We start from the raw sequence: 15705 nt of genomic DNA on the forward strand, positions 1-15705 counted from the left end.
TGCGTTGTTACAAATGTATTTATATATTAGAGTTGATATGAACAAAAAACAAAACAATCAAACAATCAGATATATAGACATGTTATGTGCAATTTTATTTTAGGAAAAAAACAACAGGAAAGTAATTTAAAAAGACAGGGAAATGGTAAATATTAATAAATGAATAAATCAAAGAACACATAAATACCTTAAAACAGATAACCCTAATACCAGCTTTATGAAAAAAAAAAAAAAAAATCCAGAAATACCCATACATATCACAGTAAAGAAAAAAAAAACGAAAAAAAACAACAACAACAAACAAAAAACCCTCTAGCAACCCACCCTCAAAATACTCTGGCCCAGCCCCTTGACCTTGACTTTCTATTAATTAAATGAGACAGCGGTTACAATTCATCATTTAACTGACATAAGCTGACCATAACAACAGGATCGAGTAAAATGATTAAAATATATGAAGTAAATTAGGCATCAACAATAAAAAGTTATATAGTACAATAATGACAATATCAGTAAAGAGGGGAATGGGGAGAATGGAGTAAAAGGCAAACTCGAAGTACACAACATTACCATGTCCTTACAAGGCCTTGTAAGACATACAGTACATAACAGATAATATAGTGATAAGATAAGCCTACCATCTATCTGAAAGAATATTGAACTTATCAGCTACACCACTTATGATTTGACCCACTGATTAACACAATCAAAAAAGGTCCTAAAAACTCATGTGTTTAACCTGATTGTGCCTCTGGCTATATAGTATGATGTCTTCCAGTAAAGTGAAGGTTTCTATGTCACTCTGAGTAGCTGTTAATTTCATTACCCACCTGAGCCATGAAATGTGGCCATTGGGGGGGAGGGTAACTTTGGCATGGAAAACAGGGGTTAAGGTCAGTGACACAGACGGCCTTTCCATGCATACAGTACGTAGACACATGTTAATACACAACCACACAAATATACACACATTCACTGCATGCAGAGCTGCACTGGAGAAAAACAAACTACCATACAAATGCATACACACACTCTAAAGTACAGGTAAGTAATTCTGTATGGGAAAATATCTCATACAATCTAACTTTAGGCATACCCCTGCATATCGCCTGAGTCAGAAAATGGGCCTGAAGTACCCAAGCCAGTGACAGGGAGAAAGCCTTCAAATGTGAGGTGTGGACTCTTACAAATGACAAATAATACCCTAAGTTATGAATCCCCACCCCTCAACAACCATCACTCTCAAGGCACTACATGTAGGCGATACTGTGTAAAATTTACTTAGAGATGGCCTAAATTCAAACCTAATCATGTCCTTTTCTGACTTCTCTTATGTTCTCAGTGTCTTTGGCCTTCTATCGACCTTTTCTCTCCTAATTTCCATCATGGCACATTTGCTCCCCTGTTTTGAACTAGTCAACTTCAAATTATACCCATAACCTGCCCTGCAAACTTCTAGATTAGATTTCTTTTCTTTTGTATTTAAATTGATGCAAGAAAAGTGGCACACAACTTAAGAGTCCAAAAACCATGGTGTGTGTGGTCTTTTGAATCATTTCAGATCTGCTCCACTTTGCTAGGGGTAACTGGGTGATCGGAAATTGAGCATCTGCATAACTTTTCTTTCCCATTCCCCCACCCCAAATATCCCCCCCTGTCAAATTTCAGTGGAGCCTGTCCTCTCTATCTGTGCTTAAGGACAGCCCCCTCTGCTCCCAGTGCCTATAACAGTAGGCAGGTGGACTTCCTGTTACGCTTCTTGGCCTGCAGCGCAGCTCTAGTTGCCATCTCAAAGACTTCCCTCACACCATCTTTGGTTTTGGCAGAACACTCTTGGTAGCCGTAGGCACTGATGCGGTTTGCCATCTCTTTGCCATCTTCATATTTGACTGGTTCCTGGGGACACATGTCACAAAGAAAGTTTACATTTGAATATTATTTTATTGATTTAACTTGTTTGTTTAGCTGAATTTTCTGAAGCCACCACATTTACCTGTTTCATTTTGGCTAGCTCTCGTCTGGTGTGGTCATCATTGCGCAGATCTTTTTTATTTCCTACCAGGATGATGGGAACATTTGGACAAAAGTGCTTCACCTCAGGAGTCCACTTTTCTGGAATATTCTCTACAGTGAGGAGAATGAAAAAGCAATTAATTACATACATCAAGGGGTTCAATACTTACTAGTATGGATGGTGCTCAGATGGTACCTAAACTGTCAGGACTGTCCACAGAGAAGCACATGAGGATAACATCTGTGTCTGGGTAGGACAGGGGCCTCAGCCTGTCATAATCTTCCTGACCCGCTGTGTCCCAAAGTGCTAGCTCTACCTGAAAAGACAGAGAGTAACAGAGTTAAATGACTGGATAAATCTACGGAAGAAGAAAAGCAAAGGCAGAAATGATAATAATATAATTTGATTAGTTAGACAGACTAGATATGGTATAGCAGCAGCTAGTCTGATGACCACGATGCAACATAATAAAAATTCACTGGTTGTGTTGAAGCATCCTGAGACAAGATATTGAAGAATGAGTTGCCCCTGATGCACCCATTGAAGTGTGATAACGAATGTTAGATAAATATGTATGATTGAGTAAATGTCACTAGACTGGCAGAAATCACTTCAAATGCTCAAATTGAGTAGAAAGGTGCCAAGTACCGGTCCATTAGCAACTAATTAAAGAGGGCAATTGCTTTTATTTAAATGCCATACAAGCACCCACAGCATTACAATCAAAATTATTTGCAAACCATCATTCCCTCTCACCTGTTTCGCGTCCACTTCAATGTCTGCCACATAGTTTTCAAACACAGTGGGTACGTAGACCTCTGGGAACTGGTCCTTACTGAACACGATGAGGAGACAGGTTTTCCCACACGCACCATCACCGACGATCACCAACTTCTTTCTGATAGCAGCCATCTATGGAAGAGTTGAAAACATTGTTGCGCATCCTAAGACAATACTCCCCAGTTAAAAGGAAACACTTTGAGGTGCATTAATAAATAAGCAGTCTAAATAGGACTAAAATTTTCCGATGCTTCGCTTACAGTTTCCCTTTGCTGACATCTAGCACAAAAATACATCAGAAATCGCTAGTAACGCACAGAGGTCTCGTTAACCGTACAGTTTGGCAAATAGTTCCTAGCTTACGTTACTATGTACATTTAAAGCCGGAACCGATGGCAAACAGGCGGAGGTGCCACTGAGGTGTAGAAACAATTACTCAAACGTTTCCGTGCTACATTCCTATTCCTACTAAAAGCCCGACTACTCCAGTCTGGGGCCTGTCAAACCAGCCTTTGCTAGCAGGAAAGCTAGCGGTGTTTCCTATGAGTTTTATTATTGTCATTCAAAATCCTCCCTCTTAAATTATAACTACAGTATTCATCCCATCACAGCCATATTTATGCGCCTGAAACAAGAATCGGCTTAAAGTTTATACGTTATATGGAGAATTTGATTACCTTGGTGTTTCTCTGTACGCCTTTCTCCTCTTCCTGACCGACTGGAAAACTCCGCCCACCGCTAGTACACATGCGCACTATTACGTCATTCGCAAGTAAAAACCGGTGTGACGGGGAATAATACATAGGTGGCCGTTTGTTTATCTGTTTGTTAGCGAGATAACGCAAAAACAACCCAGCTGAATTTTATGAAAGTTGACGGGGAGGTGGCGCATGAGCAAAAGAAGGATCTGTTGAAATCTGGGGCAAATCCATATTACTTTCAGCAAAATTGGGTATTTTGTCTGAAGGACATTGCTCTCTCCGAACTGTGCGAATTCATGAAGTTAAGGTACTGGACTACTAATTTGTATAGGAATGTCAACCTATGGTGACCATAATCACCATAGGTGAACAGTATGTTTATAGTTTGAATACACACAAAATGGGTGTGTATATATGAATGCATTTGTACATATGCACCATTCCAGTCTGGTTAGTCTCCCCAGCTGACTAACCATGCTCATCCTATTTGAACTTGGGTTTTAAATCCTATTTCTCCAGCAGCACTCAGTTTATTAATAAAAAAATGTATAAATCCCATTTACTACTGGTGTCCCCCAAGAATCTGTCCTGGGACCCCTTCATAAATTTAATATCAGCTTCCATTGTTATGCTGATTGTATGCAACTCTACCTGTCTAACAAACCTACCATTACTCTCCCACCCACAGCCTTCTGCATCTGACTCAAATCAAATGCAGCTTTTTTCAAACTGAACATTAATAAAACTGAGGTTCTCCTCATTGGCAACAAATCCATCATGTCTAAATGTAATTTTTTACCCTCCCTATTGACAACTCCTCAGTTTCTCCCTCCCTCTTGACTCAGGCATCCTCATACTTTCATCTTTGTAACATCAATCACCTTGGTCCATTTCTCACACCTTGGTTACGTCCCACATTAACTGCTGTAACGATTTTCTTTTTGTTTTTCCTTGCAAGTCTAGAACTCTGCTGCTCACACCATCACCAGAACTCCTTCCATTAATCACATCACACCTGCTCTTCAGCAGCTCCACTTAAAAATCGTACTGATTTCAAGATTCTTTACTTCTCTGAACTTTTGCACATCAGCAAAACAATTCACACTCTTCTTCTTCCCTCCTTCTTACTGTCCATTCCCCGCCATTTGACTACCATGGGGTCTAGAGGCCTCAGTACTCTGCTCACCACCTTTGGAATTCCATCCCACCAGACACACTTCTTTAAAAGTGGCATATTCACTCTGATGGTCTTCTAATATGAATCCTCTGATCTCAACAATTTTGCATATTGTAGATTTTGTTTATTAGCTTGATGGGTATTTGTCAGTTTATTACTCTAGTTTTAACTCTTCTGTGTGAGATGACCTCGAGTGTTTTGACAGGCACCTGAAATAAAATGCGTAATTATTCACTGAACATTTTCATGATCGCTGCATAACTTTTTACATTTAACAAAAAGTAGATTGACATTTGAAAAAGGTTCATTTTATTTAGAGATTTCTGCAGGGCTTTTATTTATGTATTTTCACTTACAAAAATCCACAAACTGTAATTTCACCCAAGGGAACAAGTCTTTTGCATATATTTGTATGTCCCAACTCAAAAAATTTTTGCACAATATCATAACAAGCACGAGTCGTGATTGTATTACATTAAGAGCTCTGCATCATTCTAAGCACGTCACTCGCTCATGCCTGAGAACTAGGGCACAGAGACTCTTAAGGCTATGGTCTGTCTGAGCTGTCTTAGTGAGACACTTGAAAAGCATCTCTACGGTTTTTAGGGGGAGGACCATGTCTTCAAGCCCTGTTAGACTGAGCATGGCTGCTCTCCTCCTCCTCAGTTCATTTGAGGGTAAGCTCATCGAGTATGAGAAGTTTGCCGATGTCAGAGCACAATACTGCTGTCTATTTGTTTCTATGGACACTGGAGGTAAAGTTGCTCTGATTGGCTGCTTGGCAGCCAGTCTATTTCCTGACGGTGGCGGTGCTGTTGCTGCGCTGGTAGAACAGCACATAGGCTTGATTGGTCTGAAGCTGGTTCTCTGTGAGTGGAGTCACACTGTCAATGGGCAGACGAAGGGAAAGTTTCAGGTTTATGCAAACATATCTTAATACAGAATAAGCAGGGTTTCTCAAATATATAGACCACCTTTGATGTACAGTTGTCAAAATATGTATATATTGTGTGTAAAACGAAATGATATCTCACCTGGAATCATTGTAGAAGCACCAGCCATTTTCATCTAAGCAGCAGGCTGTGTAATGTCCCATGTTTACTGTCCCAGCATGGTTACATATTGCATATAAATCATACAGAACTGAGCCTGTGGGGACAAACATAGATCCAGAATTATATAGTAACATAAATACAATGAGTTACTTAATCCAGGGTTCAGAACTGTATTGTGTCAGAATTCCAGATGTGCAGTTTATGGAATAATCTCTGTTGCAAGCGATTAAATTAGGATATGATTGCGTATATCCCAATATTCCTTTATTTTCTATTACAATGCATGGTTTGAGTCAGTGAATCATCATGTTAACCTCCCTATGCTTAAAACAACAGATTCATAGTTCACAGCTAAAAACCTTTTTTGCAGCTGATTTATGCCTTTTCTTCTAACTCTCTTTTTCCTCTCTCTCACCAGCCATTTGTCAAAATAAAATCATGTAAAGCAAGCTCTTAAAACGGTTTTGTAGTGCGCTCTACCCACTTGTGTCAAAAAGTTAAAAGCCCAGGTTTTCTTCCACATTTTATTGCTTCAACCTTTAGCTGCACTCCTTTTGTTGAAAATACAGCATAGAGGAACACAGCATGAATGGATCAGACAGGCTCGGTTCTCTTACCACAGTCGACAGGTCCGTATGGTCCAAGGTCCAGGTTGGTGAGTGGGAAGGACACATATATAGTGCTTTTACTGATGGACCACCTTGACGTCGTGAAACGGTTCAGATCTTATCGAGACCGTTAAGTATTATTAGCGTCACACATCTGTGCAGATAAAAATCACAAGCCTAAAAGCATCACAAGTGGAAGAGTTGTTGCCAAGGATACGGATCACTATAACCTGGGGAAACCTCTGGATAGACAGCCGCTTGGTGCACTCTGTACGCCTGTTACACCTCTCGCACATCTGAAGAATGTATAAACACACATATACACACCTCAACACAACATACCTTACACATGCACACAGGGTCCGGCGTATATATCAAGTACAAATGAGCAATGTTGTTTAGTGAGCCACTAATAACTAAGATGCACTTAAGTTGGACACTCTTATGACAGAGAGAAATTCGAGAATTCTCATCATCTGCCTCACTGTTTATGAAATTAAATGTTTTTTTGTGCCAGATGATTGCATTTCTTTGAAATGTTTTCATATTGATGAGATCACTGTATTAGTCGTTTGGAGTCTAGCAGTTTACCCAACTCCCCGGTTTGATCCCGGGAGGGGACACAAATTCCTTTGGGCTTGTGACAGGAAGTGTAAAAACATCTGCCACATCTGGAGCTACCTGCTGTTATTACCCCCCATGTAAATAAGAGAGCAGCTGAAAGTAGCTTTACTGTTCAAGCCATTTGACTTCTTTCACACATCTATATGTTATGATCTTTATATGGAATAAAGACAAAAACGTAATGATATGTGTAGGTCATAAATGGATCAAAACTGTGTTAAATCATCTCCTTGCTTACAGTGTCTGTGTCGATATGTTTTAATCACACTATTGCTGATCCAGACAGTTGCTGAGATTCGACAATCATCGCTTTAACTTACTGGCGAATTCTCCTTGTCCAGTTTCTCCTCCTGAGAGAAGAGGTCCAGACACTCCCTGAGCGTGACCTCCCCAGTAGAACTCCTCTTGGGGATGGGCAGTGACAAATCGCAGAACACATCAAACGTGTTGGAGTAGTGAGAGCAGACTGAGCAATGCAGTGAGCTCCGCAGCTGGCCTGAGAACAGATCTGTAGGGACCAGAATGATCAGCGGTCTGCTTTAACGGGGATAAAAATAATGGATGAATTTGACTGGAGTGGCTCTCCTCACCAACAATTATGCTGTCATCTCTCTCCAAGTGCTTCTTCCACATGACAGCCGCCTCCTCAGATATTCTAAGGGAGGATAAGAAAAATGATCAGAACGTGCTCACGTGCAGGTAATCACTGTTTTAAGGACAGATTTATTCATTTTAGCATACACACCGAAACCTAGCAAATTTTTGTTCGGGCTCCTTCCCGGCTCGTCTAACGTATGGTCTGCGATTTATTTCGGTATGCAGCTTGTCGAGTAGGAACCTGAGGAACTCCTGAGCATCCTGTTGACTGTGGTGAACGCAGAAAAATTAGCAACTAGTTCTTCACAAGAATCAAAAGTCTGTACAAGTGGAACAAGAGAAGGAGTTTAACAGTTTACACATAAGTGGTAAAAAAGTTGTTAACCTCGAGGAAAGGCGAAACAGAACCCCCCCACAAAACAAATCCATATCCTCACCTGTAACCATTGAAGTAAGGCACTGCTTCTGTGAATACATTGTAAAACTGTCTAGGATTTACAACTTTGTCTCCTTCATTTACATCCCAAAGGCCCGACAGCACCTTAGAGAAAGCTGGCATGGCAAGAAAAACAGAAACAAGAAGAAAACATGAAACTCTGACGCAGGAGAGACAGTCAAGACAGAACAGGAAGGAGAGGAAATGCACCTTCCATCAGTTTAGCTTCCTCTTTGGAGAACTTCTCGTGCTTGTAAGATCTGAGCAGGCAGTAGCCCCGCAGGCCACATGTGTGAGACAAACACTGGACAACTGCATTTAGAAAACACTGGGTCCAAAACAAAAGAAAAAAGGGAGAGTGATGTCAAATAATGTTCATTTCAGAGGCCCTTTAAGAGTTTCATCTGTGATCTTTACTTACGGTGTTTCCTACGTTTCTAAGGCCAGTCCTGCCTCTTCCTAAGGTGAGCTGCTCCTTCTGAAATGTAAAAAACAAAAGGAAGTCGATGAACACAGATCTGTCGGATCTGCGAGTACCATACAGAGCACTGTTCATTTATTTCAAAACACACAGTGTGTGTCCTACTACGTGACCTCTGGATGTGCTGGTACTCCATGTGACTGTCTGCCTTGACCCCGCCATGTCAGTGTGTGTTTAACTTTGGCAGGACAGATTTAGCTTTCTTATCTCATTAGCATAGCAGAAGAGACTAAAAGGAGGTCAGCCTCGAGAGTTCATCCTATTAGAGACCAACGAGGGCTGACAGGTGTTTAGACATGTGTGTTGATGTGTATTCTCCCTTAACAACTTCACACCTTTCTTTGTCTGTGCTTGTGTTTTTCTCAGGTAAAATTTCACTTTTAAAAGTTTGAGGATATATTAACGCCATATTTTTCCTGTGTTGTCCACACCTCATTGTCAGCGACCAGAAGCAGGCCCATCAGCGATGTGTAGAGGACAGACTGGGAGATGTCGGTCGTCTCTCTCTGGAGGCCGTTCTGAGACACCAGGGTCCGACACAGAGCTTCACAAGAGCCCTCCCCACTGACGCTGCTGGCTCCAGGCATCCTTTTATACTAGTAACCGGCTAAAGTCGCTAACAGAATGGGTCCTGAGATAGAAAGGTGGCCTTCCCAAAGAAATCCTAGCCAGATGGTTTGCGCCTGAGATGGGGAAAGCTGTTCTTCCTAATTTATTTGACATTCAGACTCAGAGGTGAGCAGGACGCGGTGGTCTCACACAGGCCTAATCTGTCTCACAAGACATGTAATCCAGCTCTTTGGTGAATGAAGTATGATGAAGAACTTTTTCCTTTTCAGAAAAATGACATTTACAGCTGAAGGGAATAAAAAAAGAACAAGTACTCTGTGAATGACCGTCTCTGACGCTAAACCCGTCTCATAAGTAGATGAAGCTGATCCATTACACAACTGTCTCGTTACTGCGGCACGCACGAGAGCACAGAAAGTTTGCATCCACACATGAACATGTCACGTTTAAAACAAATTTTAAAAGCATTTTTGGAAATATCACTCGAGCTGGATTCAGCTCAACAGAACACATTAAAACACTCGGTTATGTAATCAATAACACACCAGTCACACACACGAGGCGTCTCCTGAGATCTAAGCAATGCCAAACGTTACTGACTTTTGGAGGTAACTCGTAAACACTTTATTTGCAAACAAAGTAACTTTGCAAATAAAGCCGGTCAAATGTAGCAGGACTAACAAACACACAGAGCGGTCCGGACTCACCTGGTCACTCTATCTGTGGACAAACTGTCCCAACCAAACTGTTCCCATCATCTGCTGAGCTGTTAAAAATGCATAAGGGGCCGTCTACTGTTTCACTGTGTGCCTGTTGGCCAGAGCTGAAAGTCTACCTCTCCCCTGTCCTGTCACCGGTGTCAATGAGAGAAGGAGGGAGATGGAGAGTGCGAGAGGGAGGGGTGGAGGATAATCAGCTCTAATCCTTTCTCTGTAGATCTTGTTGGCTATACTTAGACCTGTCTTTGTGTACTTTCCCACGAGTGCCTCAACAATCTTTTACGTGTCAGTTTATTAATTATACAAACTCAAAAACAAATTTTTTTCTTTGGTCAATTCACATTCAGTACTGTTCTCACTTTATACAGCAATCACTGCAATTGCAGACAGGAAAAAATAATAAAAAGAACATTAATATCGCTGAAAATATCTAAACACATTCATCATTCGCAGACAGTCAATGTACACGTGCCGCTCAGTCTGACAGTCAGCGACTGGTGTGGTCTGCCATTTCTGTGTCCGAGCTGAGGCTGAGCTCGGCTATGTGATACAGGGCGGGATCGTGGTGAGGAGACAACTGTGACTGGCTGGTGTGGGCTGTCCTGTCGCGTGACTGGACGATGGCTTGGCGCAGACAGGTGATCCACTGCTGCTTGCTGAAGGAGTCGTTGGCCTGCAGGCTGTACGAGTGAGCTTTGGCGCGCCCTCTGCTGCTCACGCGGAAACAATTCTTCACTAGAAGATGGAAAGAAGAGAAGGGAGAAGGAAGGTGAGCGGAAAGTTTCACTTCAGCTAAAACAGAGCACAGGGGATGGCTTACTGACATTTGTTTGTGTCACAGAATTCACCAGCAAATACGAAACAAATAAAGTATGCAGATTATGCGATCATATTACCTTTATCGTTTCCCCCTGTGAAGGCTCCTCTGAAGGTGCCCCCTCCAGCAGCCTCGCCGTCTGGGATCTCCTCCAGATTGATCAAGGCATTGGGCAGAGGCTGCCGGTACACGTTAAACACCTGACCACCGTCCTTGTCCTCTCCTGGTCTCGTCAGCACCAACACCAGCTCAAATAGGAACACATGCAGCCGCTGACGGGGGACAAGTGATCAAGAGAAATGTGCTGACACAGTTTCTAAGGCAGAGAAGCCAACTTTCTAGCACTCAAATCTGAACAGCCAACATCTTCTGCCCTCCTTAAATGACTTTAGCCTCTTCATTTGGATTCTGAAAGTGTGAAGACCAGTAAACAACATCTACCTGGCCCTTATTGTTCTTGAGTTCTCCATGGCAGTAGATGAAGCGGGACTGCTGGATCTCTGGCACTCTCTGGCCCTCTTCGAGGTAGGACAGGCCCCGCCTGTAGAACTGACACTCCGCTTCCCCCGTCTTTTTATTCACCTCTGCCACGATGCTCTGGATCAACTCCAACTGAACAGAACCAAGACTTTTTAATATGTCATCAACACAGGGCCCTTTTCCTCCTGTTGCTTCTTGTAGGGCTAAAATTCTGGGCTGGAGCCAAGAGAGTATGACTATGAATATTTAGAACATATTTAAATGAGTGGTTTGGTGTGATAATTTGTTTAGTCAACAGTATCCTCTTTCAAACACCATCAAAGGAAACTTTAAAGAGACTGCAGGCATCTTAAATGCAGCACTAACTGCGGAGTCATGTTTTTATTTGCTTTTGCAAACTGTAAATGTAAAAGTGATGAGCCAGATTAGTGAATATACTGGTAAGAATTAATAACTGGCCTTGTTGCCATCTGGAGGCACTGTTGTGCAACGCAGGAAAGGAAATACTGTATTTTAACGTACTTGAAGACTGATGGATAGAAATGTGTGAATATTAATAATTTGGATTTACAGCATCTGATGCAACAAAAGAGAGGATGCTTTGCTAGACTGTAAAAATAAAACTAATCAGTGTTATAATTATAGGCTTTATATTTAAAAGCAACACCTTGCAACCATCTTGATAAGTGTGGATTTCAGTATTTTGCAGCTGCTGCAGACCTGGCACTGATTAAACTGTGAATTCTCTCACATGCTTGCAGATGTAAATGATTGTGTAGGAGCCCGACTCACAGCATCCGGCAGCGTGTCTTCATCTGGGTGGTCTGGCGGAGTGCACTTCTGTATCTCTTTCAACAGCAGAGGGTACTTGACCAAACGGCTCCGAGGGAGATCCAGGAAGTTCCACAGGTCCAGTTTCCTGCTGAACGAGGACTCCTGACACAGACGCAGAAAGTGCTCCACTCTTTTCTCGTGCTTTTTCTGGTCCAGCAAAGCTTTGGCTCCCACCTGGTTACAGCAATATGTAACATACGCCTCCAGGCAAGGAAACTGCAGAGAGAAGCATGGGAAGAGTGCGCAGCAGTGAGATAAGAAGGTGAAGTCAGCGGGAAAAGAAAGATGGAAACATGCATAAAGACAGAAGTTAGATTACGTTAAGATTAAGAAGGAAAATCAGAGAGAAGCTGAAGGCTGACTTTTCTTCTCTCACTCACCCAGTGCATTAAAGTTGGCCCCACCTCTCCAACCGTTTTCTCTGATCCTCTCAGTCGCTCGAGACGAGTCAGCAGATCTGATATGAATTAAAAGAAAACAGGATACTCCAAGTTGTGCTGACCTTATTTCACTACAGCTCAAAAACAAGTAGTGTGCATAAAAATACGGCACTTCTAAAAAAACTAATTAAAAAAATACAACTTCCCATTTTATGAAGTTTGTTTTCAGGGCTGGGCAGTGTAGAAGCTTTTATTTCTTTTTTAATGAGCCTTTAATTCAAATTATACCTAGATAACATTTAGTACATGGTATGAGCTGTAAAACTACTTTACCTGCTCCTGTTTACTTGTAACTATTTCAGATTGTGATGTAATTACACTGAACTGCAACAACCTATACTTTATCAAGACTTCACCTCATTGCCTGAATTTCATATTCAGGAAATGAGCTGGTGTGTTGATGCATAAGTGGAGCTCGAGATAGCAGCACAAGCTGCACAAAAACAAAGTTACCTTGATGGAGGGGGATGAGTGAGTCCAGAGTACCGAAGATCTGTCCAAGCTCACTCTCTGTCATTATGTCCAACTTCAACATGGGCTCATAGTACACCTGGGAACAGACCCGGGCAGTTAGCACATAAAAGCCTGCATGTGAGTGGATTAAATGTGTTGTTCAGGTTGAGCAGCTACCTTCTTAACCAAACTGAGGTCCTCTATGAGCTGTCTCTCTCCTTGGGTTAGCTCGTATATGACCTGCAGGGCATTTAAAATAGTTAACGAATGCGCACGTTATTGCCAGTGTGATAACAAAGATATCGGCGCGCGCGCACACACACACACACACACACACACACACACACACACACACACACACACACACACACACACACACAGTGTTGAGTTGCATAAGAAGTCAGTTAAATAGACAACACGAGCTCTCACAGCTGATTGTTCAATAAAGGAAGTTGAGCCTTCAGTGCCAGCTCACATCCTCTTTCATAATACCCATGAAGAGCAGCTTCACAGAAATGAAGAGTAGGTACAAGTTACTCCGCCTACACGGCAACCACAGCCACACAACTTGACCCATATACAGGCCCCCAAACACATTCTGCTATAGTAACAAGGTATTTTAATAACGAGGTTTTTGTTTAGCGCACCTCTTGCCGTTTGATTTCCTTTGCAGTCAGATCGTGACTTTCCACAGTGTCACTCCAACACTGGCTGTTGCGGCGACGTGGAAACGAGGAGGCCTTTGTCCGTGAACGCAGGGGGGCTGTGGGCAAAGGTCGAGCTTCTGTACGAAAACTGATAGACCGCTGAGAACAGAGAGGAGCAGCTGACTGTTATACAAAACCCCAAAACTCATTCACTGGTCACTTTGTATGACTGGACTGCGAGTGTGTTTGTTACCGAAATAGACTGGCCGATGCGCTTCAGAGCAGGGGTCTTCACAGGGTTTAAGACGCCTGTCAGGCTATTGGACTTTGCCACAGGTTTAACCCTCTTATTGCTGGGCTCCTGAAGTGAACCAAAAAAACATTTTTAAGATCTGCACAAAATAGTCCACAAGCTGTGGTTCATTCATTCAAACCTAACTGTGCACAAGAGGATTTTAAAACAACTGAACACAAATCTGGCATCTGCAGAACACCTCACCTCCGATTCCTTCAGGTCGGACGTCATTTCACACTCATCCTCTCCCTCCTCGTCCTGAAACATGTTAAAAAGTTAAAAATCAACTCGAGGTACACGCGAGTTCAGGAAAGTGGAAAGACAAAGATGGTGAGAGGCGAGATGTTGCATGGTGCAGATCTCTCATTTCCTGTGTGTCTTTCAAAGAGGAAGAAGGTTGAAAGTGTGCCTCTATAGTGAAATTGCAAGATGTCTGCCTATTTCTTTTTGCCACACTAACCACATCAGCTGTGTCTTAATTGCAAGCAACACTTTAATAGCATCAATAAAAAGCCTCGGATTATATGGATGATGTAATGTACAGCTGGCAAAAAAAAAAGAATATCTGAAAGGTGAAAATAAACCGAGATAAGCTGGAATTTAAGAAAATGAGACAAACTCCATTTATAGACTTGCAAAAACTTCCATGGTTGCAAACACAGCGCTCACATCTCCCGTCAGTTCTGCACTCAGCATTGTGGTCACAAAGGTAAGGTTGACTAACTTCCGTTCGTTACAGAGAAACAGAGAAATGAACATGAAGCAGCAGCATCGATGCGTCTCAGTCTCTTACTCACCTCTGAGATTCTGATCACAGGTTCAGGGGCCGGGTCTTGTTTTCTCTTCTTCTAAAGACAGCAGTGTATGAAAGTGAGTTTCTTGGACTAGTTTTTAGGACAATAATTAATTTTTTTTAAACGTTAGTTTTTAATGCAGGAAAAAGATGGTGCAAGAACCAAAGCCGATGTGGCAGCTTACCCCTGCATGATCACAGAGGACTGAGTGTCCCTCTGCTGGCACACCGGACCTGAAAAGAAGAAAAGCTCTTACTGGGCACAAATCAAACATTCATACAGGGAACGTATCTTATTGTGTGATACATTCAAAATAACACTTAAGTAGACAGTGTACATTCAAATGACTTGTTTATGTGCCGTGCTCTAGCAAAGTGCATTAAAATGAGTTTTTGTTCCACATGTCGTACAAATATGTAAGTTTTGTAATCATGCTGGTGACAAACACAGAAAATTCACACTTAGAACACGAAGTACGATTAATCAACAGGAATATTTTTCAGCACCAATTTGTAACAGAGCAGCCCAAGGTGGAAGCATAATAAATGCAAAAGGTACCGTACCAGGAAGTCCTTTTTTCACCAGTCTCCTCCACTTCCATCGTTTCTCTCTTCAGTGCATCTTTACCAAATCATGACACATTCTCAAAATCACAAATGGTCAAATAATCCAAATTTACACCCGTCTTCTTTGTTTGGGTCCTTTACAGCGAGTTGTTTGCAGGAAGCGTGTTGAGAGTTCAGTGTACTCCTTCCTCCTCACTTTCTTCCTCATCTCACAGTCGACCACATCCTTTAGAGTTGCACACATTCATGTATCCGCTCTCGTCAGGGAGGAGCGTTCAAAGCCTTACACAAAACGTATCAAACGTGTCTTTAAACTAAGAGCACTTCACACACTAAAGTACCTAACGACATACTTGCTCCTGTGTGGCACAGATTAGCTACAGCCATTTGCCTTTTAAAAAAAATAAACAAAAAAATTATCCTTTGCCTACATTTATAAATTCAAAACGCCATCACAGACGATTTACTTTAACGCCGGAGTAAAAGGGGAAGAAAAAAGAAATCTGATTACTCTCGTCACTGTCATTTGGTATCTTGGTATTCAGGCAACATTTCCCGGATGTGTTTAATAATGAAACTTCTCATTAACACGAAACAGGTCAGACAGGAAAAACAAA

General features: G+C 41.9%; 3 protein-coding genes across 3 annotated transcripts; all 3 read right to left on the reverse strand.

The window, feature by feature from the left end:
• Positions 1-226: 226 nt before the first annotated feature.
• On the reverse strand, positions 227-3543 carry LOC146683893 (rho-related GTP-binding protein RhoA-C-like). Its single transcript, XM_085443163.1, has 5 exons — positions 3472-3543; positions 2771-2926; positions 2210-2330; positions 1994-2124; positions 227-1896 (listed from the first exon to the last, which is right to left on the reverse strand). The coding sequence occupies exons 1-5, from the start codon at positions 3541-3543 to the stop codon at positions 1723-1725; spliced, it is 654 nt and encodes a 217-aa protein (XP_085299289.1). The 3' UTR covers positions 227-1722.
• A 1474-nt stretch (positions 3544-5017) lies between these two features.
• On the reverse strand, positions 5018-9971 carry usp21 (ubiquitin specific peptidase 21). The gene is made up of 11 exons (XM_085443159.1): positions 8905-9971; positions 8414-8470; positions 8203-8320; positions 7994-8108; positions 7705-7824; positions 7550-7614; positions 7280-7467; positions 6553-6631; positions 6345-6452; positions 5707-5821; positions 5018-5556 (listed from the first exon to the last, which is right to left on the reverse strand). The coding sequence occupies exons 1-11, from the start codon at positions 9058-9060 to the stop codon at positions 5463-5465; spliced, it is 1215 nt and encodes a 404-aa protein (XP_085299285.1). The 5' UTR covers positions 9061-9971; the 3' UTR covers positions 5018-5462.
• Positions 9972-10036: 65 nt separating this feature from the next.
• arhgef3l (Rho guanine nucleotide exchange factor (GEF) 3, like) lies at positions 10037-15311 on the reverse strand. The gene is made up of 13 exons (XM_085443158.1): positions 15086-15311; positions 14707-14755; positions 14526-14576; positions 13933-13986; positions 13687-13794; positions 13434-13592; positions 12964-13026; positions 12787-12883; positions 12274-12350; positions 11852-12109; positions 11021-11191; positions 10659-10851; positions 10037-10497 (listed from the first exon to the last, which is right to left on the reverse strand). The coding sequence occupies exons 1-13, from the start codon at positions 15121-15123 to the stop codon at positions 10250-10252; spliced, it is 1566 nt and encodes a 521-aa protein (XP_085299284.1). The 5' UTR covers positions 15124-15311; the 3' UTR covers positions 10037-10249.
• Between the last annotated feature and the right edge of the window lie 394 nt (positions 15312-15705).

Source organism: Copadichromis virginalis, linkage group LG20 (genome assembly GCF_057382275.1).
Source record: "Copadichromis virginalis isolate Kocher_CV1m ecotype Utaka linkage group LG20, C_Virginalis_male_GT1.1, whole genome shotgun sequence".
Classification (NCBI taxonomy): domain Eukaryota; kingdom Metazoa; phylum Chordata; class Actinopteri; order Cichliformes; family Cichlidae; genus Copadichromis; species Copadichromis virginalis.

Excerpts from the sequence above, each read along its gene's own strand:
- LOC146683893 (XM_085443163.1), bottom strand. The coding sequence starts at position 3,543 with ATGTGTACTAGCGGTGGGCGGAGTTTTCCAGTCGGTCAGGAAGAGGAG. Across the intron at positions 2,331-2,770 it reads TTGAAGTGGACGCGAAACAG|GTAGAGCTAGCACTTTGGGA; the intron begins GTGAGAGGGAAT and ends CTGTCTTTTCAG. Across the intron at positions 2,125-2,209 it reads GGACAGTCCTGACAGTTTAG|AGAATATTCCAGAAAAGTGG; the intron begins GTACCATCTGAG and ends TCCTCACTGTAG.
- usp21 (XM_085443159.1), bottom strand. The coding sequence starts at position 9,060 with ATGCCTGGAGCCAGCAGCGTCAGTGGGGAGGGCTCTTGTGAAGCTCTG. Across the intron at positions 8,471-8,904 it reads TTCTGGTCGCTGACAATGAG|AAGGAGCAGCTCACCTTAGG; the intron begins GTGTGGACAACA and ends TTTACATTTCAG. Across the intron at positions 6,632-7,279 it reads TGGACAAGGAGAATTCGCCA|ATGTGCGAGAGGTGTAACAG; the intron begins GTAAGTTAAAGC and ends TACATTCTTCAG.
- arhgef3l (XM_085443158.1), bottom strand. The coding sequence starts at position 15,123 with ATGGAAGTGGAGGAGACTGGTGAAAAAAGGACTTCCTG. Across the intron at positions 14,577-14,706 it reads TCCTCTGTGATCATGCAGGG|AAGAAGAGAAAACAAGACCC; the intron begins GTAAGCTGCCAC and ends TGCTGTCTTTAG. Across the intron at positions 12,884-12,963 it reads ACCTCAGTTTGGTTAAGAAG|GTGTACTATGAGCCCATGTT; the intron begins GTAGCTGCTCAA and ends GTCTGTTCCCAG.